Below are 18063 nucleotides of genomic sequence, written 5' to 3' on the forward strand. Positions count from 1 at the left end.
ACACACACACACACACACACACACACACACACACACACACACACACACACAGAGTTTTGGTCATTATATAGTCAGATACACATTCTGAGTCGTGGCACCGCAGGTTACTGAGATACTGGCTGACACTACAGGTGATGCTCTGGCTTGTGTTTGACCTTGAAACTGATGTTAATCCCTAGAATAATGTTGGCATTGTTAATTTCTGCAAACCATAGATACATTACATTTGTATGTTGTTGTTTAAAAAAATAACTGGTTTTGGGGGCTCAATCCCTGCTGGAAAATCAGTGATGTCTTGGTAAAAAAAAAAAAAAAACTAAAACCATGTTCAGAGGCTAAAAAGCTGCTGCAAAAAAAAGTTTGGGAGCTAAATAAACACTGGGCCATAAGAAACACCCAAGTTCAGGGGCTAAAAAAGCCGATGGGATCTGATGGGATCTGATGGGAGCTGATGGGATCTGATGGGATCTGATGGGATCTGATGGGATCTGCCTGTGAAGCTCTGAGTTTAAACAGAAGCTGCTGAAACACAGGAGATTGATTTGTAGTTGTATTAAAGTAGCTCGGGCTGCAGGTTCAGGTGCTGTTGGATCGTCCATCGTGTAACGATGGACTGATGGGACCTGAATGTGTCTAAGCACTGGTCTGGTCTGGTTAGTCTCAATGCATACTGGGAATGTTGCACATTATTAACAGAACTGAGATGTTCTGTAGCACTCGTCTGGACATAATCAAATGTTACCTGTGAACAAACGATTTATTCCTGTCGTGCAGTTGTTGTCCCTGTAGCTACAGAACAGATGCTGAGTGGAGGAAGACGATGACTCATCAGATAAAGTCTGTCAGCTCAGTAGTGTACTGACTTACTATTCTGCTCCGTCCGAAGTGATTTAAAGGACGGTTCAGTCTTACAGGCTTGTAAATAAACAGCTAAGCCTTCATCTGTGTCAGAGAGAGAGCCAGCTGTGCTTCAGTTTACAGCCCACAGCTGACTCATTCCACTAACACACAGAGGATGTTTGACTCACAGTCTGATTAGCAGCACAGCCTGTGAGGCTCAAACGCACCGGCGTTTAGTCGCTCGCTCCGTCTCAAACGACCCCAACAAATCATCAACATCAAACCTTATTTCCAAACTCCTTTCTGGAGGTGTTTCTGTGGTGCTTCGTTTAAAAACGGCACATTGCGCTGGCAGCCACGGTCATGAATATGAAAGGGAGAAAAAATGAAAGGACAGAAACAATTACAGTGTCTGATTCCAGCAGCACACAGGCAGCTTTTAGAAAACTCGACGTCTCGCGTACGACAACAGAAGGTTTACACTTTAAACTTTATGCATCTTAAAAAGCTTCACAAAAGGCACGACAGCAGCGGAATATCAATGAAGACATAACTTTCTCTTCATTCTTCTTTTGGCTTCTTTAAAAGCCTTCAAACATTTCTGATCTGTTCTCCTGGAGCTCTTGTTGTGAGAGGGGTCAGAGGTCGCTCGTAGCGTCTCAATCATGTAAGCTGAATGGAATAAAATGAAAATGCTAAAACTATTAGTGCCATCTGATAACAGCCGTTGGTGTCTTCCACCAGAATGAGGTTCAGTGTGTCAGTGAGTTGCTGTAATGCAGAAGCAGACAGCAGATGAGGTGATACTGCCTTTGGGGGCCGTCTGGAATGATCTAATGTGGGAACCTGCACTGTAAAAAGTAAAAACGCTTTAAGGAACTTTTAGCAGCTTCTCAGGTCATAAAAACAGGACAGTTCCCTTAAAAAGTCCCTTAAAGGAGGCCACATGAATCCTGAGGAAACTCCCTGAAAATTAAGTCGACCTCATTGAACCTTTAGTGATTCGGGAGAAATCCCAAAAGTTTCTTCAAGTGTTGCAGACATGAAGGGCGTCTGTCGGACAAATGTTATCGTAGAGAAGAACAAAAATACACCTCAAGGGTTTCAACTTTTTGCTCCTCTGTCAGATACAAAGAGTTCTGCACATTATTAAATCTTTATCTTTATAACCTTTTCCTTCCTAAACATTCAACAGCGCCCTGTGGAGTTTTCAGCAAAGCAGTTGTTGTCGAGGCGGAAGTGTTGCCCTGTTTATTCCACCTCTCCGCTGTGTGTACAATGTGCAAACATGGAATGTGAGGGGATAGTTAGCACCATCGTTAAGCCAGCAGCGAGGGGGAGTAACAGAGCCGAATCCAGGTCTGTGTACAATGACACTTAAGGCAGACACTGTTACCTGTCACACCCTGTTTGCTTCTGGAGCGCCGGCAAGCTATCTAAAATCTAAAATCTAAAATCTAAAATCTCACAGCAGTGTAAAAAAGCAAAGCCGGCATGATGGCAGATCTTCTTGAGGGTAAACCACAGATATGTTACATTTATGTTTCATACGTATCTTATCAACTTTTCCAAAGTGACGTAGTTCAGAGTTCATGTATATGAGCTGAGTTTGTCTTCAGCAGGAGGAGGGGGAGGTGGATGACATGGCACCTAGACGAGACTGTTGGCAAGCAACAACTAAAGCAGGACGTTTAAACATGACGTCAGGACATTTCCACTCATTTGTTTCCCTCGACAAAACTGGATATTTTACAAAAACATATTGGGACATTTCCAGCGGGTTGTTAGGACAAAATTGGGTGTTTTTTAATAACATGTCGGGACATTTCCAGCCATTTGATTTTTGTGACAAAAACTGGTATTGGTTAACATGTTGGGGCATTTCCAGCCTTGTTTGAAGTGACAAGACTGGGTATTTTTAACAAGTTGTCGGGGCATTTCCAGCTGTATTTGTTGTGACAAAACTAAGGAATTCTTTACCAACATGTCAGGACATTTCTGGCCATGTTTGTTCCAAAATAAATACGGACAAATTTTACCAACATGTCAGGACATTTCCATCTGATTGTTGCAACATATTTTCAGCCTTGTTTGATGCAACAAAACCACAGTCAGCCCTTCCAGAAAAATGCGGAGTTTTTTTGTGATTGTTGCGGGCAAAAATCCTTGATTATGCGGCATGTTTTCTTAAAAAATGCGATGGAATATGTGGGATATTTATGCAATTTCATGCAATGAAATTGCGGGAACTTGCAAAAATTGCGGTTTGATGAAAAAGAGAAAAAAAAGTGATTCCCCCAACACCCTGTTCTCACTAGGCAACTACCTTAATGTAAAGAGTCATTTTCACACACACACACACACACACACACACACACACACACACACACACACACACAAAGTCCAGTGTAACCTACAGCAAAGGTGAGCTGCTTCTTGGCTGCTTCTGCTGCTGCTTTAACCATCCTCGAATGTTTGGCGGTGACAAAGTGGTTGTCCAGCATCGACTTCCGCCTGTGGTCCAACACGCAGTTGCACGGAGTGCAAAATAATTTGCCCCCACTGTCATGTAACACACCGGGAAACTGCTTTGCGCAGTCTTTTGCGCTTATTTTTGTTGGCAAATGAGACTGATTTGTGGGCTTCAACATGGCTTCTTCGCGCGGTTCGCAGCTTTTCGATGACGTTCACGTCACGTAATTACGTCACTTCAAAACGTTCCCAAGGCTCTTGTGTGAAGTAAATGCAACATTTTTCAACTTTCTGCTAAGATATATGTGACTTTTTTGCAACGAAAATGTGGGGATTATGAAATCATGCAAGTCCCGCATATTTCTCGCATTTTGTGCGGAAATCGGCGATTTATGTGGTGAAAGTGCGGCGTCTTTGAAAAAATGCGGCCCCCGCATAAATATGTGGACTTTGGCTGAATATGTGTTGAATTATGCGATCGCATAATTGTGTTTTTCTGGAAGGACCGCACAGTTGGGACATTTCCAGCGGGCTGTTGTGACAAAACTGGAAATTTCTTAACATTTGGTTTGTTGCGACACAATCAGGTATTTTAAATAATATAACCTCTGTTTAATGCAACAACACCATGAATCCAGCAAAAAAAAAAAAAAAACATTCCCAGCCATGTGACATTTCCAGCTTTTTAATGCAACATTTTAACGCAACAAAACCAGGAATTTCCTACAGGTTGTTACAACAAAACTGGCTATTTGAAAAAAACAACAAAAAAAACAAACAAGTCGAGACATTTCCAGCTGTGTTTGTTGTAACAAACCCGGGTATATTTAATCAACATGTCAAGACATTTCTAGTTGTTTGTGACGAAACCAAGAAATTCTTTAACATGTCGGGACATCTCTGGCCCTGTTGTGACAAAACTGGGAATTTTTAACGGGAACTGCCCATTGGTTCGACAGCCCATTGGTTCGACATCCCATTGTTCCGACCATATTAAACTCATTGTTCCTAAGTCCGTTCCGAAATCATCATGATGCCCTGTGGTTAAGGTCTGGTTAGGTTTAGGCACAAAAACCACTTGGTTAGGGTCAGGAAAAGATCATGGTGTGGGTTAAAATGAAAAAGAAAGTGACAAACACATAAGCTGTGAGCCTGCTCCGCCTCAAGCCGGTCGCGGCGCACCATACGCCCGCCGCGAGCCGTTCAGCACCGCGGACAGTCGGACTAATGGGATGTCGAACCAATGGGCCGTCGAACCAATGACATGGACCCTTTTTAACGACGCATGGGGACATTTCTGCCTGTGCTTGTTGCAACAGAAATGGGTATTTTTACATAACATGTTGGGACATTTTTTGGCCGTGTTTGTTTCAACAGAGGTGGGTCATTGTCATGACACATTGGGTCATTTTTGTCTGTAAAATATTTGTGGCGACCAAACAAACAACATATCAGGTCACTTCTGTCCTTGTTTTTAGGCCAGAGTATGCTCTTTTCCTAACCCTGACCAAGTGGTTTTTGTGCCCAAACCTAACCTTATATTAACCACAGCATGAAACAGTTGAGAATAAAACCATAAAGAAACGTAACGTATAATGTATCTCTGGTGATGAGCTGGTATTCTCTGCTGCAGATTAGCACTATATCAGCTTCATTTCCAGCAGACGGGTCACAGTGAAAGATCAGTGTGTGTGTAAGTAATGACTAAATACACTTGACTTTGCATTCAATTCCCCGTTTCTGTCTCTCTGATGTGCCAGCATCACTCTGCTGATCAATGATGATTGAGTACACTTCACTCTTCCCGCTCTGCCTCTCTCTGGTCTCTCCCTCTGCTTCGCCAAGTATCTGTCTGACAGATCAATGATGATTGATGACTGAACACATTTGACTCGCTCTCTGTCTGTCTCTCTGTCTCTTGACTTCTCCATCCACACAGACAGCGTTGTCTCCTTTCAAACAATGTCTAATTCATATTTAATGACAGAGTGCATTTAGCTGCGTCTTCACCTCTTTCTCTCAGCAGAAACTCTGCGCTCTGCCAACACTTGAGGGAGGGCAGAGGACCAGCAGCCTCTCCTTTCATTTATTTATGCCCTTCTACCTCTTTGTCTGCTCCCTTTAGTCTTAATTATGTCTTATCACCTGTCTTAGATTTGGCTCTGGCTCTGAGGTGAGATCAACAGAAAACTGTGACACCACTGTGCCACTTTAAGACCTCGAATACAGCGGTACCTGCCAGATCATGTGGCATAAACTGGGAGTTGGTGCACATTTTGTATTTTCAACAGCAGAGCAGGAAAAGCAGCCCTGTCTCCCTCTCTATGGACACAGACTTGAGCCTTCCTATAAATAAAATTGAAAAAAACTAATCTCAAATATTGATAACAATATCGGTTTTCAAGCATCTGCATTTTTTTAACCAATTCAAGATACCAACTTTCTCCTCATCCTCTCCTTTATCTTCATCTCACTCTGTCCCCGTCCTGTGATCCAGGCAGGACTTCTTCTCCTGACAGCCAGCATCTGGTGTCTCTGGGCAGCCTGTTGGACGACCAACACTGGCACCACGTTGCTGTGGAGCATCACAGCACTCACCTCAACCTCACCGTGGACAAAAGCATGCTGTGGGTGCAGATCCCTCCGAGATTCACCCACTGGGACCATGACCAGGTCTGTGTGTGTTTCATGGGTGAACAGACAAACACCCACTAACAGTCACACCTGCTCATATTTACTCTAAGTTGGTCTGTGTGTTCATGTTTTCCCCGTATAGATGAGTGTTGGAGCAGAGCACAGTCTCAGCTCTCGGAGGTCGGTTGGGTCAAACAGAAACTTCCACGGCTGTTTGGAAAACCTGGTTTACAACGGCGTGAACATGGTTGATCTCGCAAAACAGAGAGACCAGCGGGTCACTGTGAAGGTAAACCGGCTCTGATGAGAAGCATGTTTGTTTAACACCACATCGTATACTGTACAGCAGGCTGATGGTGTCACTGACACTCAGCTGGTCAAATGGCCGGCAGCTGGTTTGAAAGCACGTCACCTGTTTCAACAGCCAATCAGCTTGTAGTGAAGTCCGCTGGTCAAGTTAAAATGACCAGTTGCTGCTGCTGCTGGCTGTATGTGCTTATGCCCCGCCCACACCCACACCCACACCCACACACACACACACCCACACCCACACCCACACCCACACCCACACACACTCTCACTGACTGATGAACTGCCGCTGGTTATTTATATTGATGGTTGATTTATTGATGTTAAGTCGAGTCTTTTTTGATTTTGTCTTGAGTCTTAAGTCTGACTCGGGTCCACACCTGTGGTGTGTGTATGTGTGTGTGTGTGTGTGTGTGTGTCACCTCTGAGTCTCTGCGGCGCTCTCCTCTTCAGTCTGCATTACTGTGAATGGCTTTAACTGCCCCACAAAGGGCTTTTAGATTTGATCAAGTGTCTGTGAGCTGCGTCCTCCACTGAAAATAGAAACCCAGCAGGGAACCTGGGATGTAACACATCACCGCTGGCGCCCTGACACTGACTTACTGCCTCAGTAAACTGTGAGCCTGCAGAGATGACCGACTGCTCCCTGTCTGCTATTTCCTCTCTTTTTCTGCCTCTCGCCTCCTCTGCTGCTCTCCTGCTCCCTCATACTTCCTCTCTGACCTCAGACAGCTGCCTGGTGACATTGGTGCCTTCAGTTTGATCTGCGTGTGCTTACTCTGAGCCTGGCTATTTTCATTATGGTGATACTCTCCTGCTCTTTAAGGAGACTTGCTGATGAGATCTCTGTGCATCAGGGCGCTGCCACGCCGCCCTGGAAATGAATTCAAATTCCTGCGTTATCATGTTTTCCCTCCTCTGCTGTAATAACTCCTCTCACTCCATATCTGCCCCCCCACCCTCCTCTTCTCCATCTATCTCAGGGCAATGTGACCTTTTCTTGTGCCGAACCCGTTTTTGTTGCCGTGACGTTCACCAGCCCCCAGAGCTTCCTCTGGTTGCCAGGGGTAACAGAGCCGTCGTCAGCGGGCACATCGGTGGGGCTTCAGTTTCGGACATGGAACAAGGCGGGGCTGCTGCTCACCTTTGACCTCCCAGAGCGGGGCGGTGCGGTGTGGCTCTACCTGAGCAAGGCCAGGCTCCATCTGCAGATCCACAAGTCTGGCAGGGCGCCGCTGGAGCTCAGCGCAGGTCAGTGTGAGCCTGAACCTTCAGCTCGGTGTCTCCATTTGTGTGCAGTTACATCACAGTCCAGATAACATTCACATAACCACAGCACGGATGAAACGGAGCGGGTCGGACGTGTTCTGTTGACTGACTGAGTGTTTGTAGTAAAGGAACCCAGAACAGCTTTTATTTTTGAGGGGTGTAATTATCTCGCCACACATAAACCTGAGGGGATCATGTATTTGGTCATGAGTGTGTGTGTGTGTGTGTGTGTGTGTGTGTGTGTGTGTGTGTATCTGTCTTTCTGCAGCTAATCTCACAAACTACTGGACCAATCAGCCTCATACTTCACATGTATGATTGTAGGCTCAAGAACCCGTTGTGGTTGCGGTGACTCGCAATTACGGTAAAAACTGTTTTATTGATGGTTTTAAACCGTCATTACCTGCTGACTCTTTGGTTCTCTTAAGGGCTGCAAGTTCTCAAAACCTTGTAGCAAAGCAGAGTCAAAAACATCTCTGGACATTGTCTCAGCTAAAAAGAAAAATGGCTTCACCGACTGTAACGGGCTTCAGTTTCATGCCGTCATTCTGCCTCACTGTCCTTCATAAAAAGGTACAATGGGGGGCACAGAGTTGCTTCACCTTTAAGTTTGTTTTTTTGTTCTGTGAAAATGCAGAGGCGGTGTGAAGAAGGGACTGTGTAGCTGCCCTATAGCGCCATGTCCGTACTGCCCTCAGGGTTTTCTTGGTCAGGTTTAGGAAGATAATGGTTTGGGTTAAAATGAAAAGTTTCAGAAAGCCCTGAAGGCAACTTCTCCCGTGTGTGGGACTTGTGTGGATGTAGCTGCATTTTCAAGAGTGAACACGATGAGCTCTGCTGGCGGACATCTGCGCTCTGCTAAGTGCACTTTACAAGTTGCTTTTTGTTTCTGTCAGAGGCTTTTTGCAGGAAACTGAACATCAAGCACGACACAAAGGTCACTCCATGAGACACGCAGCTGACAGGATCGACAAGCTAGCTCACATTTCCAGGAACAAACTATGAAGTATCTTAATTTTAATGCCAGTAAGACTGAAGACCAGAGAAAGCTTGTCCATCATGCTGTACACTCGTGTTTGACCATTTTCATCAGCATTGATTTGTAGCTGAGCCCGACCTCTGACCTCCTGAGACACCAGGCAATCACACAGAAGCTCCCTTCAGAGATCAATACGTGTATGACTAAAATTTTAATCTCAGCCTTCAGGAAATTAAAACGAAGACAGTCAGTCAATATGTGTGTGTGTGTGTGTGTGTGTGTGTGTGTGTGTGTGTGTGTGTGTGTGTGTGTGTGTGCTCAGGTTCAGCCCTGAATGACGGCCAGTGGCACTCTGTGGAGCTGATCTCCAGACGAGGACATCTGACTGTCTCTGTGGACGGAGGTGAAGGAGCCACCGCTCACGCCAGCCCGCCGTTTGTTGTTTCAACAGGAAGCCAACTTTTCTTTGGTGGTAAGAGAAGAAGAAACAAACTAACACATCAGAATCAGAATCAGAATCAGAAATACTTTATTGATCCCCGAGGGGAAATTATTTATGTTACAGGTGCTCCTTNCACCACCATCAGAGAGTCACACTCCGTTCCCACAACGTCACTGGCCTTGCGGACCAGTTTGTGGAGTCTGTTGGCGTCCGCCACCCTCAGCCTGCTGCCCCAGCACACTACAGCATAGAGGATAGCACTGCATGAACAAGCAGGTGATCCTGAGCAGCATAGAGGATAGCACTGCATGAACAAGCAGGTGATCCTGAGAGTATCCGATCATATGTAAAGTTATTCAGAGGTTAAAAGCTGCGACGGATTGAAACCTGTCGGAAAGATGCTCATTCATTTACAACCAGATCAATCTGGTCTCACTCTGAAATCGTTGAATCCTCAGATGGGGATGAAAAAAGCCATCCTGTCACATCCACATGACACAAGACCAGTTATTGTTTAAGGATTTTGAAGTTGAGGCTGAGGGTGGACATCATGGTTTCCTCTCCTGTGCAGGTTGTCCCTCTGAGGGGAGCAGCCAGGAGTGTATGAACCCCTTCAAGGCTTTCCAGGGCTGCATGCGTCTGCTGACTGTGGACAACCAGCCGGTCGACTTGATCGTGGTGCAGCGGAGGCTGATGGGAAACTACAGTAACCTGCAGATCGACATGTGTGGCATCATCGACAGGTCAGACCTCAGTTTGATCATGTTTATCCAGAAGATGCTGATCTAAACAACAAAGCTAACTTGGTTCTTACTTTGGTTTAACCATTTTATTCTCTGTAAACACTGTGTTAGAAAGCACAGTGAGGAAAGAGGATGTGACGATGTTAAAATCACTCTCCCTTTGTATCCCCCATTAATCTGCCTCTGAAGGCTCTGCCACTGGTTCCCTGTGAAATGGGGTTACACGTGGATTATTAGACAGCAGTGGATTGGATACAGAAGGAATTATGGCAGGAGAGTCCCGTCTCAACGTTTCCCAAAATGTCTCCTCGCTAACAAAACAATCCACTTATTGTTTTGTGTCTGTCGAGCTCATATGAGGCACAGCGTCTCTTCTCTCAGCTGAAATGTGGTTTTGCTTTTCTTTGTTTCTTCAAAATGTGATTTATTTGTGAGAAGCGACACACACACACACACACACACACACACACAGTCGGCTGGCTCTGTGCCTCAACATCTGATTGAGTTTAGAGGAATTTTGGGATATTTTGTTTTGATGTTAGCATTGGAGGATGGAGAGTGTTGGCAGGTTTGATAAAGATTTCCTGGTTGCCAGGTTTGCTTTCTCTGCTTCAGCTGTTCTTATCCTTGTTGCCAGATGATGATCATCATCATTATCACTGTCTTCCTTATGCTGATTGTTTTTTATGTTCTGGACTCCAGAAAAGACAGACTGGTGAAAACCAATTTTATCAATAAAACGTATTTATCAATATAAGTTAGCACTACGGTGAGTCAGCCTCCTGAACTCAAGTCACAAACATCAACTGTCCTCATAAAGTATTCACATGAACTCAGATTCAAAAAGGGCCGTTATAAAAAATACACTCAGCAGATGCTCCTGAAGGGAACATAATGACACCGTGTCTGAACAGCAAACGAGGTTAAACTATCACATCACATTATGTCATGTAAACAAACCAGGAACCTATCAGGTGGAGACATAATTACTAAGAGATGATTGAGCAGCCCAGTCTCACTCCAAATCGTCAAATACCAGTGGTTGGTCAGTGACTTCTGGGATCGGACACCGACGAAAATAACCGTTCTTTCATGTTGGCATGATACGTGGCTGGTTGCCGTCATTGTGTAAAAGCACTCGGTGGCGTCAGGTGAAAACGCAGCCGGACAACATAAAATAAGGAGGCGAAAGTCTGACTGGTGTGGATGAGTTCAACAACAGATTCTCACCCGGGAGGCCGGTGTTCACTTCCCGTAATATTGTAAAGACAAACCTTGTTCTTTCTTCCTAAACCCAACCATGTGTGTGTTGTTGAAGGAAAAAAAACATCAGTTGTTGGTGTTGTACTGACGTAGTGCTTTTATTTTGAAAGAGACTGTATCAAACTGTACATTTCCTGTGAAAACAGAAGTGTATTTTGAAAACAGACAATGCATGTAACAGGCTGAAGTTGACACGGCGTCCCAGAACGTCAACAACCAACACACCCAGGGTACCTTGGATGTCATATGTGGACGTGGAAAGTCCATGACCAAACGTGGACATGTGACGAGGTCACAGTGAGGATGATGATGGAGCAGCAGGAATCAATGAAAACAGAGCTAGCGACTAAAGCTAGCTCTAAACAGCAGCTCTTCGTTGCTTGCAGTCAGTTGGGACGCTTCTTCCTTCAGCTTCAAATCCAAATTGTTGCCATATTGGTGCAGTTTTAGGACCTGATGGGAGAGTGTCGCCATCAGATTCCAGATACAACATGTGAGGTCTCTGTCCAGAGGAGTGCAGGAACAGCTACGATACTGCACAGATCCCTCAAACTCCCAGGCCTCTGGTAGAGGACTCAAGCTTGAGGAGGATCAAGGACTTAAACCCTGTTGAACCAACACAGATGTTGCACAGTGAAAAATCCATTACCATCGTTGGACACAATCATTATTGTAGACATTTCCGTATCATCAAGTCCTGCAGCGCGGCCTCTAATATGTACTGCAGAAAATGTCAAGTCAAGCTCCGCTGTGTCGGTTTAATGTGGTGTTGTGTGTGAGCGCTGACACGCTGCTCTCAGAACATGACATTAGACCTTTTTCCGAATCATTAGAGCCCACTGCTGTATGGGCACATATTATCCTGTGAGCTGCTTTTGTTTCAATGAAATGTCAACTTGAAAAATTGATTTACACTTCTCCAGCCCCTCACCTCCACCCTGCAGCGTGCCTTCCTGCTCGGCTGATTAAATGCACACTGAATGTAGCAGTGCACTCAGGAAAGAGACACATGTTGTGCATGATGTGTGTGCATGCATATTTGCAGATAAGCGAGGCAACAATGGACTGCCAGAGTTTATTAAAGCACAAAGTAGATACAGTGAATGCACAACGCTGCACCTGCCTCCATCCCAGCTCACTGCAGATAAAAGGGAAGCAAAGAAATTGGTGCTAAACACCAAACTTTACCATCTGACAAACCTGCTGAGTCAGGCTTTCTCTAACAGTGAATTTCCCTCTGACTAAAAGATTAAAAATACATGCTGCTCCCTCTCTCTGTGCAGTCACAATTCGCTGGCCTCATTTCCCCTTCCAAATATGTTTACCCAGCCGCCGCTGAGCTCCATTCATCCCAACCTTCATCCCCTTTGTTGCTCCTTCCTCTCCTTCGATCCATCTCTCAGCCCTAATTCCTTTCCTGAATTCCTCTCTCCTTCTCTCTCTTCAGCATCTCCATCATTCTGTCTCTTTCCTCTCACTGTTCCTTCTGTCCTAACCCTTTGTTTTCTTTTGTTCTCTCCATCTTGTATCTGCCGCCTCCGGCTCAGTCCTGACACCAGGCTGACACTGCGAAGGAAAAAGTTAACAGCAGCAGAGTTTCCTCAAACTCGTTCCAGTGTGTGGATCTGAGATGCTGCAGTCTGAGCCAGATGTCCTGTGAAAACAAAAACACCAGGACATGTAAATCATTGTTGTTATCACAAACAGATCTTGAGTCATGTTCACAGAAGACAAAAAATATAATAGTCACCTGAATGTGTGCTGCTAAATCTGACAGGTTGATTTTACCCCAGAAAATCTAGAAAACCGATTGATTTAATAAAGGAAAGTAAATTAACTGTTAATTGTGATTATGTTTACTACGTATTTGTTAACTCACAGTTTAGTTGTATTTATTTAAATTTGTTAGGTTGTGCAGTTTCAGTGGGTGACATACAATCAGTGGCCACTTTATTAGGTACACCTTGCTGGTACCGTCTTGGACGTTCTTTTTAATTCCTGACGTCACAGACTCAACAAGGTGCTGGAAACATTACTCAGAGATTTCGGTCTATACTGACATGATGACATCACACAGTTGATCCATGATGAGAATCTCCCGTTCCAGCACATCCCAAAGGTGCTCTATTGGACTGAGATCTGGTGACTGTGGAGGCCATTGGAGTACAGTGAACTCATTGTCATGTTTGAGATGATGTGAGCTTTGTGACATGGTGCGTTATCCTGCTGGAAGTAGCCATCAGAAGATGGGTACACTGTGGTCATAAAGGGATGGACACGCTCAGCAACAATACTCAGGTAGGCTGTGGTGTTTAAACCATGCTCAGTTGGTACTAAGAAAATCTCCCCCACACCATTACACCACCAGCAGCAGCCTGAAGCGTTGATACAAGGCAGGATGGATCCATGCTTCCATCTACAAAGCATAACAGAGGATGTTCTTCCTGTCGCAGCAAAAGAAGTTCAACCTGCCAAAGACAATCATCGAACCCATCCTCACCTGCTCCATCACTCCCAGGTACACTGCTGACACCGCCAACAACAAGAGCGGACTGCAGTGTATCATTTGGTCTAATGGGAAGGTGGCTGGCTGCCATTCTCCGTCCCCCCTGGACCTGCACATCTCCAGGTCACCTGAGGCCAGCAGGAAAGACTGTGGCCGATGTGTCGCCCTGGACGCAAACTCTGTAAAGCACTTCCCTCTCGAAGGAGGCTGCGGTTCATCAGGATCAAAACCTCATGCCCCAAGAACAGTTTCTTTACAACTGCAGCTGGCGTCAACAACAAGGCCGGGGACGCCCACTGACATGGACTTTAATCTCCTCCAATGCCTCAATGGTTTTCTGCCATCACTGTGTTTCTATACATCTGTAAAAGGATGCATGTCCTTGCATTGAACATCAGGCCTGTACTCTGTACTGACAACACAGACACAAAACTAAACAGTGTGGAAACGAGGCATAAACGTGTCTCTGTCTCTGTCTCTCAGGTGTTCTCCGAGTCACTGTGAACACGGCGGCAGCTGCAGTCAATCCTGGAACACCTTCCACTGTAACTGTTCCAGCACCGGCTACAGCGGAGCCACCTGTCACAGCTGTAAGAGCCTGAAGCGTCACTGCTTACTGTTGTTTGAAGGTCACACACACACACACACACACACACACACACACACACACACACACACACACACACACACACGCAGGATGCACTCTGTGTGTGTGTACATGTCTATGTTTGTTCATACGCTTCCTGTAATGAGACGACCTGCTGCTTTTAAGGTGACAGCGTCGTGGCAGAAGGTCAGACCTCTTTCCAGCGCTCCTCATCATCATCATCATCATCATCATCATCATCATCATGTGAGCGTGGAGAAGTCTCAGTGGACTCAAGAAAGGAGAGGGTGATTTAGAGGAGGAGGAAACAAGACAGTGATAGGAAGGGTTGAGAGAGACAGACAAATAAGAAAGACCGTTGTAGTTTAAGAGACTCTTCATCAGCGCTTTGACATCAGCCACAAAGCAGATCCTTTAGAGGAAGACACTGTTAGTTCTTTGTCTCCTTAGATAAGTGACTTACTCTGGTCCCCAAACAGTCGAATCGTATTGTAACAAATACTTTCATTGGGTTTTATTCCGAATTCAGAACTCTTTTGATCCGTTTTGACCCTAGCAATGAGCCAGCAGATGAATTATGATAAAATGGTGACGTGTCCAATAACTATTTTATTTATTTTCCATTACAGCACATAAAAAAAGAAGTAAATATAAGTGACAGAAACCTTTAACATCCATGTGGAGATGCGATGCCCTTGAGTGGGGTCTCAACTGGAAGCTGGAGAATGTCAGCCCTGCTTGAACCGGACGATGGCTCACCAAATGAGCCATCCAGGGTTACGCTCTTTGCACACAGAGTCTGTTTTGATCTAAATTTGTTGCATGTCTAAAAACAAATACAACCTCACGTTGAGTCATGTTGGTGCAGCGGGTCTGAAACTTTAGCCCATCATTAAAATCTTTGGAGCAGGTTTGACCTCCTGTGTTTTTTGCATCTGTCAGAAGCCTTCAGAGATGATTGGCCAAGAATCAGGCGGGACACAGACGTGGCATGACAGAAGAACAGGGCGCAGAATCATTTCATAAGTCAGACAGTAATATTCAGGTGGATGATGATGATGAAGATGAAGATGTGGACTGTACACAGAATGTGGAGGACAGCTCCGCCCCTTCGTGACAGACAGATAGGTAACTCCAGTGGAGTGAGGCAAAGGTGGAAACGTCTCTTTTCATTTTGTCTCGAATTGCAAATTTTCCCATCGAATAGAATAAAACATCAGACTCAGTGTGAGAGGTTTCTGTGTGTTACATTTTTTCCAGATGGCAGATTACAAAAAAAACATCTGAAAAAAAAAACAAAAAAACAACATGATTCAAAACGATGCTAAGACATTTATTAAGATGTTTTCACTCTTCACTTCCTTGGAGTTTCCTGGGTCAGTGTTTGGAGGTATAGTGGTCAACTGCCCAGACGCACGAAAGGGTCGACTGTGTGTAACCACTTTCAAAGTCTGTGTGACGTTAGGAGTTCCCTGCGCTCCCCTACCTGCAGCCAGAGTCCCTGTATTCAGCTACTGTTATAAACATTTCCTGTAATAAGTCAAAGGCCGCAGTTAAAGGAGCAGTTACACACTTTAGGAAATATGCTTATAAGCTTTCTTCCTGAGTTCACACTCACGAGTTTGAACACTAGAATATTTTGTGTTGACTTGCTTCATTCTTCATACGAATAACTCACGATACATGTGTGTGCGAAATCCCTGAAGTGATGAACGAATGTTGCCGGTTTCCTTGGTGTCACATCTCTGGAGGATCTCAATGCCGATTGGCTATCGCTGCGTCAACTGGTGGCTGAAGTTCAGATTTTTCAACTCTAAACTCTGAAATGCTTAAAAATATGAACTGTATTTTTATGGATGTATTAGGCAGACTGTATGTTAATGAACACTGTAGAACATAAAGTGGAGCTGGTCTTTGAAAATGAAATGTCAAATGTCTTTTGTAATTTCATTTTAATATAATCAGAGATGCTGGATGTTCGGAGTGAAAATAAAAATACATATCACATAAATGAACATTTAATTTTGAGCCAGTTAATGCATATGTAATGAGAAATACAAATGCTATTGTCAGATTATAATCTCATTTTAATTTAGTCCGCCAAATGCCTCCATACATTACTGATTTAAATGTATTTTGTTCACCCTGTACTTTGGAGTGTCAGTGTGGATCTGATGGTGATGGTGATGATGATGATGCTGTGTCTCTCCTCAGCAATATACGAGCAGTCCTGTGAGGCGTACAAACACAAAGGCAACACGTCGGGGTATTACTACATTGATGTGGACGGCAGCGGACCCATCAGACCACAGCGAATATACTGCAACATGACGGGTAGCTGACACACACATCAAAACACACACACATCAAAACACACCCTGGTGTCCAGCCTGTCTTTCATCCTGCCCACACACACAAACAGAATATAAAAAAATGAAAGACATGCTTTGTATTTTTCTCTTTCGTCTGTCTCTGTCCACCAGAGGACGGGACGTGGATGGTGGTCCAGCACAATAACACAGATCTGACGAGAGTCCGACCGTCGCCGGGGAAGAATCACCACTCGGCTCACTTTGAATACGTGTCTGAGGAGGAGCAGCTGGCGGCCATCATTAGCCAATCAGAGCACTGTGAACAGGAACTGACCTACCACTGCAGGAGGTCACGCCTCCTCAACACACCTGGTAATATTCTGTGACGCCACGTGGAGATTATTTTAAACTTTCAATATGTGAAAGGAAGTTAAAGTAGGACGTTTGAATAAGTAGGCAGCCCAGTCCCCAGGGTAAAGTGTTGGTACTGTACGTCTCTGCAATCCACAGATATGTTAGATTTGTGCATTTCACACGTATCGTATCAACGTTTCTAAGATAATGTAGTTCAGATTACATGTTTATGAGCTCATGAGGAGGGGATGGTGGATGCCACGCTGCAGACAGTAGTGCACCGCTGTTCAAGACAAATAGAAGAGGGAATTTTTTAATGAGCAGTCAGGACATTTCCAGCTGTGTTTGTAGCAAGTGTACGGGGTATTCTTAAGAGGCAGGACATTTCCAGCTGTATTCATAATGACAAAAGCAGGTATTTTTTGACAAGAGTTTGGAACATTTCCAGCCATGTTTGTGGTGTCAACAGTGGGTACTATTTAATGAGCGTTTGGGACATTTCCAGCTGTTTGTGGTGACAAAATACATATTTTTAAACAGGAGGTCAGGATATTTCCAGCTGTGCTGGTAGTGACAAAAGAGATGATTTATTCACAAGAGTTTGGGACATTTGCAGCCATATTTGCCACTAACAAAGGGGGTATTTTATGCCAAAACATGATGTATTCTGAAGCCCAACAAAGCTGCTTTTATGCCTAATGTTAACCACATGTTTACACAGCATTGTCACACAAAAAATTATTTGAAAGGAAAAATTGTTTTAACATCCACGACGTATGAAACATACAAGATAACATTCCTGTTGTCTGCAGAAATATGCAATGACAACACTTATTCTGGCGATTGGATTAAAGTAGGAACTGGGATGGACAAAAGTGTAAATAAAGTTGTGCCTGTTCTTCAGGTGTCTATTCCAAAATCTATGGAGTTATTATAGTAATAATTAATAAGTAGTCCATACCCATTGGTAGCTTTGTCACCTTCTACCTATGCCAGTGCAGTTTCACATAGATTGACCACGTCAGTGAGTAGAAAAATGTGGGACAGACAGAATGACACAGTGACAGTTTCCGTCATTATGTACAGCATACCATACCATGACTTAGTCATAGCAAACATTAGAAACAACAACAACATTGGTCCACAGGGGGAGCCACAGCGATCGGTCGCATTTTAGCCATTTTGAAGCATTTTTCTGTTGTTATAGCGCCACCCAGTTGCCAATTAGAGTTAAATTTCTCCAGTCACCTTGAGGCGTCCTGTTCTACATATCTACCAAGTTTAGTAAAAATCCATATGGCGGTTAGGCCTAGATAAGAAATGAGCTCTCTAG

General features: G+C 44.5%; 1 protein-coding gene across 1 annotated transcript in view; it reads left to right on the top strand.

The window, feature by feature from the left end:
• The window catches only part of LOC126407010 (contactin-associated protein-like 4), a 104323-nt gene that overhangs the window by 58604 nt on the left and 27656 nt on the right, over positions 1-18063 (top strand). The window contains exons 6-13 of the mRNA XM_050071653.1: positions 5810-5985; positions 6089-6235; positions 7239-7506; positions 8826-8975; positions 9517-9688; positions 13941-14047; positions 16279-16398; positions 16548-16748. Of these exons, the coding sequence (XP_049927610.1) occupies positions 5810-5985; positions 6089-6235; positions 7239-7506; positions 8826-8975; positions 9517-9688; positions 13941-14047; positions 16279-16398; positions 16548-16748 (1341 nt within the window). The remainder of the gene's footprint in view (positions 1-5809; positions 5986-6088; positions 6236-7238; positions 7507-8825; positions 8976-9516; positions 9689-13940; positions 14048-16278; positions 16399-16547; positions 16749-18063) is intronic.

The sequence above is a fragment of the Epinephelus moara genome, chromosome 19 (genome assembly GCF_006386435.1).
Source record: "Epinephelus moara isolate mb chromosome 19, YSFRI_EMoa_1.0, whole genome shotgun sequence".
Taxonomy (NCBI): domain Eukaryota; kingdom Metazoa; phylum Chordata; class Actinopteri; order Perciformes; family Serranidae; genus Epinephelus; species Epinephelus moara.